The sequence below is a fragment of the Falco biarmicus genome, chromosome 9 (assembly GCF_023638135.1).
Source record: "Falco biarmicus isolate bFalBia1 chromosome 9, bFalBia1.pri, whole genome shotgun sequence".
NCBI lineage: Eukaryota > Metazoa > Chordata > Aves > Falconiformes > Falconidae > Falco > Falco biarmicus.
Genome location: NC_079296.1, coordinates 46,082,853 through 46,088,852, shown reverse-complemented (window position 1 = coordinate 46,088,852; position 6,000 = coordinate 46,082,853). Strand labels below are relative to the sequence as shown.

The window sequence follows — 6,000 nt, the reverse complement described above, 5'->3', positions numbered from 1 at the left end:
AATCTAAGTCCCTATCAATTAGCATTGCAAAGAAAATCTCTGAAAATGAAGGGTGTAAAGAGGCTGCCTGGCAGAGTGCCTGAAACAATAACTCCGGGAAGTGTGAACTGCTCTCTCCATAGCCAGAGGATGTTAACAAAAGCCTGATCTATTTGACCTAGCTAGTACTGATGGACAGTCAGTATTAGCAAGCAGTGCAAGTTGCTGCAAGCCTGTGCAAGCCTCTGCTTGACTCCTCCTTATCTCTTCTGCACTGGCTGTGGCTGTAAGGTGTGTATCTTTGTTGGAGGGGGTGGCTTCCCTGTCCTTTTGAGATCAGTATTGCAGGCTGCCTGCAGGGTCAGCTTTGCGTTGTGGTAATTCCTGGTGGATGATTTTTCTGCTATGAAAATTGGATATCCAGAAAGAAAAATGACAACATTTGTTCTAGCCTTCCCTGTGGCCAGACTGAATGAATAAGCCCTCTTTGTACCCTACAGACATCCTTGGTATCCTTGATCCAGTTTATTATGCACCCCATAGAGAGCCATATTGGAATCACAGAGGGATGGAAAAGTCCTACGCAATTCCATACTTTCTCATGCCAGTTTAAATCAGGGCCCCCCAACTGTCTTTTACTCTCTGCTGCTGTGCATCCCCATACCATGCTGGTGCTTGAACTAAGCCCACCAAAAACTAACCCAGCCAAAAAAAAAAAAAAAAAAAAAAAAGTGGTCAGTTTTTTGGAAGGAGTAGCTCTGTGAGTTGGCTTGTTTGCTAGTCAAGCATGCGCTGGAGGTGGCCTGCACAGGACTGTGTGCGAAGCCATGTGGGGCCTTGAAGGCAGATAGAATTGCAGCCTGCATGCTTAGAACAAGAAGGAATAGCTGAAGCTGGGTTTGCTGTAGAGAAGACTGTCAATAAAACTATGCCACCAAGCTTTACATGTCTGCTTATTGTGTCTGAGCCTTCATCCACCCCCTCCCTACAAATGTATCTGAATATTAAAAGTGAACTAAAACTGAAGGAGTACCAGCACACCTTGACGGTACCTAGAACTGCTGAATCACTTGCCACCTGGCTGCTTTTTTCCCTTTTCCCCCATGAAAATTCTTGCTTAAATACAAATTTTATTGGTTACATAGGCAGTGAAAAACTGCAAACTATGCTGGAGCTCTGGGGGAGAAGAGAAATCTTGTGGGATGTGTCTGTGCTATGACAGTTTGGGCTTAAGGGAATGCTACCGTAGAAGAAAGGAGTACTGACAAATTGCTTCAAGCTGTTATTTCTAGATGTTTGGGGCTACATGCTGCTGTCATCCCACTGAAATTCTCACTGCCTTCACACATGCTTCTGCTTGAAAACATGATTTAGCTAAAGTAGTTTCTGCGGGCATTTGCCTTGCCTTACGGGCACAGCTGTACAGGAATCCAGTCTGTGGGGTACGAGACTCACAGGGGCTGACTGTTGCCCCTGTCTGGAAGGAAACTCATTTTTGTTGTGAACCATCGTGGTGGTGTGAGTAATGTTAAAACCCTCACCCAGCCCCAAAGTGGCCGTGGGGATGGTGGACGCGCTGGACCCTGCGGAACACCAGTATTACGTCACAGCCCGCAGACTGTCCCCATACCCTTCAGGTTCAGAGCAATCTGGAGCAGGTCCCAAATCTGAAAAATGAATGGGGATGTGGTTGAGATGAAAAACATGTGAAGTAATGATGCTGTTGTTCTTGAACACCTTCAGTGATGGCCATTAATGGCCTCATTTGACAAATTACTACACTGACTAATTGATTTGCTGCTGTTCTAATCTTGTTCTAACATCTAATCCTTTTCCGCATTGCAACTGCTGCTCCCTGTAAGTCCTTGTGTCGCTCTTGTCTCTCTTAAATAAAATTTCTGGCCTGTCTTTCGGATTAATATGTTGCTCATGATTTCGCCTTGGGCTGAAAGCACAGACTTTGCTTGTTCTGTACATGACTTGGATGAGCAGAGCTGTCTGGAGGTAAAAAAACGAGCTGCAGGGAAGGAAAGGCTTCTGCCGAGCTCTTCTGCGCGCGCTGGGGAAGGAGATGGGTCTGCTCCCTCCTGGGTGACCTCTGAGCGTGCTGGGGGAGCCTGTGGCCTTCGCTGTGAGCACCGGTGTGTGATGCAACGTCTGGTAAAGCCACCGGTGTTGCGGTCACTGCGGTGAAGTTGATGAGACATGTCCCACAGGTGGGAACAGGAGTGAGGCAACCGAGGGGATGGACGTGGGCCCGTGGCGGGGCGCCGTAGGAGCCGGGGGTGGGGTGGGGGGGGTGTTCCCCTCGGGGCGCAGGGCAGTGCGGAGGGAAGGGAGCCCTCTCGGAGGGCCGAAGCGAAGGTGACAGATAACTTAATTGAACCATCCACTCTCTATTTTAATTAAAGAAAGGCGGATGGGTTTGTGGCGGCGGCGGGGGCTTCGTCGGGAGACGCTCAGGCTCCTTGGATGGGGCGAGCCCTCATTGTGTGTATTTTGGTGATGGGATGACAATGGAGGTGTGGGAGACGGCGGTGAGTCACCCTCGGGGCCCCGGCGGCCCCGGCCCCATTGGCGGGGCCGGCGCGGGCGGGTGGGGGTCGCCAGGGGCTGGGGCGGGGGGCTTTTAAGGCCAGGAGCGGCCCGCGCTGCCCCACTGCCCTCAGACCTCGGCCCGCATGGAGCTCGCCGTTCTGACTCGCAGCCCCGGCGGTAAGGCTCCCGGGGGCGGGCGGGGCAGGGGGGCCCGGCCCGACGGGGCAGGGGGGACCCGGCCCGGGGCAGGGGGAGCGCGGCCCGGCCGGCCCCGCTGAGCGCCGCTGCCCTCTCCCCTCAGGCGAGGCGCGGCCCGGCGCGGGGCGGGAGGGCGGCCGGCGGAAGCGAACCACCTTCAGCAAGGCCCAGCTGGAGCTGCTGGTCCGCGCCTTCGAGAAGGAGCCGTACCCCGGCATCGCCCTGCGGGAGCAGCTGGCCGGCCTCACCGAGATCCCCGAGTCCAGGATCCAGGTGAGCGGGGTGGGCGGGCGGCGGGGCGGCTTCCCCGGGCCGGGCCGGGCCGGGCCGGCGCTCAGTCTCTGTTGGCCCCGCAGGTGTGGTTTCAGAACAGGAGGGCCCGGCAGCTGAACCACAGGAGGAGCGACGCGGCCGCCGAGCCCCGGCCGGCCTGCGGCAAGGCGAAGCCCGCCCGCTGCGGCGGCCGCTGCCGGGACAGCGGCTGGACGACTCCGGGTACGGGCCCGGACCGCAGCCTCCACCACCTGCAGCCCGGCCTGCCGGGGGGAAGCCAGAGTTTCCCCGGGCAGCCGCTGCCTTGCTCGGGGCAGCTGTACTCGAGGCTCGATGCGCATTTCAGGAGCCTGGATAACGCTTTTGGAGCCCCGGCGCCGGCTCACTTCGGTTTGGACTGCGTGGGAAGTGTGGGCAGCCCCCAGCAGCTCGCGCTCCCTGCGCAGCAGGCGCCCGAGTATCCGTACCTGAAGAAGTCCTTCCCTGAAGGCTACTGCTCAGATGCAGATGGGTTCCTGTCCTCCTGTGCAGAAGATCACCAGTACCTGGCAGCTAAAGAAAACACGTATATAAAGAGGCCCGGCTTAAACTACTTGCATGCAAACCAGGGCCTGGGCGATGAGAACTACTGGTATGTCAAGTCAAATGCTTCTCTCTTTGGGAAGGGCTCTGCTGTCGGTTATGGTGAAGGTGAACCTAAGCCTGAGCTGGAGCAGATGAGGCGCAGCCCATCTCTGGGCGCAGCTAGTCACGCTAGCCCTCCTTTGGTACTTCCAAAACATGAAGGGGGGTATCAAGGGGCGCTTGCGGCTCCAGCCCCGTCATATGCGCAGCAGCTGCTGGAAACAGCAAATGACTATGACCCTTACTGGAATGGTGTGAGAAATGAAATTTTGGGAACCGGGTTAGATTTGATGTTTGAGAATGAGCAAAAGGGGGAGGAAGGTGGGCCAAAAAGTTATCTTTTTGCTTTTGGTGGCCAGAGTGCAACCTGTCATTCGGGTCACACATGAAACTGACAGTGGGTCTGCTTGCCTGAGGAAAAATTGATGTGGTGTTTTTTTTGTTGTTGTTGTTCAATTGGCAGCATTATCCAAAGTGGCTAGAAGTTTGGCAGGTCTACATGTGGGGTGCTTGCTCTTGAGTTTTGTGCACTCTCTGGAAGGGGAAGGAAGATAAGCAAAGTTAGCAAGGGCTACAGGAGAATAACCTGCTGAGTGGGTGCTGCCTCCCCACCGCAATCCTATGGGAGCTGTCACCAAGCCGCTTGCAGTGTTCCTGCATGTGTTTGGTTATCGGCAGCCTGACATTAACTTGCATGTGCAGACTGATCTCCACAAGTACGTCAGTACTGAAGATCTACTCTTTCTGTGTTCAGACTGTGCTGGGTTAATTCTGCCAGGAGGCTTGGGACTATGGCATTGGTTTAGTGGCCTTATCGCACTGAGTTTTGTTTCTATTTTGGTTGGAATTCACGTACTTTAACTTAAGAAATCAGTAGAAAACAGGCTTAATTATAGCTTTTAGTGGAGAAAGTGTTAACATGGGAGGGGTACAAGCGTGGGACAAGCAGCCTTGGTGGTGGCAGGGGACAGCTTACTTGGGTGTGTTTGCGTTTTAGGTGTGCTCCTGATAAAGAACACTGCTGTTTTTTTCCTAGATACTTAATGTACAGTGTTTTCATTGAAAAATGACCACGTGTAGCCTTTTAAAAGGCAATATTTTTGTGATTTCCTTTTGTGTAACTTTTTTCAAATTGTGCTCCCTCCCCCATCAAATCCTAGGTTTCTATTTGCCAAGTGAAGGTTTTCTCCCTGGGTGACAATGAACTTGTAGAACTGCACTCACAGAAAAAAGTAATAATTGTGTAGCATTGCTGCATTCGCACATTGAGCCTATTTTTAGACTTCTCAAGATCCATGGCCATCTGGAAGACTACTGTAATCGTGGAAGCGTGTGTCTCTGGAGAGCTGCCACAGTTGTGTATTAAAGCAATATCGGGCCTAGGATGCTGAAAACTCTAAACAAAAATTCTTTTTTAAAATGTGGCTCTGGAATATTTTAAGTATGCCTAGATTTTAATGTGTTATTAACTTAATTACTTTGTCTACAGAACAAAAGAAACATAATAAAAATAAAACTTAAATGCAGACTATTATTTTATTAATAAAGTTGACACCTCTGTGAAGAAGCTGTCTGTTGAGATGTGTACACAAGAAGTCCAGAAAATTGATCCTGACTTTTGTCAGTAATTTTTAGCAGTGGCTGTAAAGAAGTCATTCAGCTTTGCTGCCTTGACTTGAAGAATCAGAACTCTTGTTTTACGGAAGGACCATAGCTTCAGACAATAGCCACAAGGCACTTTGAACACAAAAAGTTGTATCTAAGAAATAAGTACAAGGTGATGATTATATTTATGATTGTATATATGACTCAGTTAACTTTTCAAAAACTGCACTGACTAATTTCTTTACATATACCCTCTCCCTCATAAGACCTGCTTAATGGGAAGTGAGACTTGTTCCTAGGCACAGACAGAACAAGAGTAATTTCACCCACACAAAAGACAAGAAACTGGTGTTCAAAAGTGTGTGGCAAACCAGCCTTGCTTCATCACAAAAGAGGGAGTTAAAGAGGAAAAAGTGCATCTCAAAGAACAGCATAACACTAAACCAACAAAGATGTGGACTTTTGGTTCCTCCCTGGAGTCAGTGGCCTCCTGGCAGGCAGCACCCCTTTTTTTTCTGTATGATCTTCCCTGCTGATCTCCACACACGTTAACCAGCACCCTCTTCTCTCACAGGGTTCCGAGGTAAATAATTGGAGGGTTGCTGTTACACATTCTCTGAAGCGAGCCTGGTCCCTGCAGCGCATACAGCCATTCCCCCCCCCCCCCCCCCCCCCCCCCCCCCCCGTATACAACCCGTTCTGACCAAGCTGCACCAAGGCAGCGGTGTCAGGTGTTTGGTGTTGAGCTGTCACTCCAGACTGGTCTGATAATACCGGGCATCT

General features: G+C 51.4%; 1 protein-coding gene across 1 annotated transcript; it reads left to right on the top strand.

Moving 5' to 3' along the window:
• The first annotated feature begins 1,504 nt into the window (after positions 1-1,504).
• LOC130155124 (double homeobox protein 4-like protein 4) lies at positions 1,505-5,105 on the top strand. Its single transcript, XM_056352087.1, has 3 exons — positions 1,505-1,616; positions 2,819-2,988; positions 3,072-5,105. The coding sequence occupies exons 1-3, from the start codon at positions 1,505-1,507 to the stop codon at positions 3,999-4,001; spliced, it is 1,212 nt and encodes a 403-aa protein (XP_056208062.1). The 3' UTR covers positions 4,002-5,105.
• Positions 5,106-6,000: the final 895 nt, after the last annotated feature.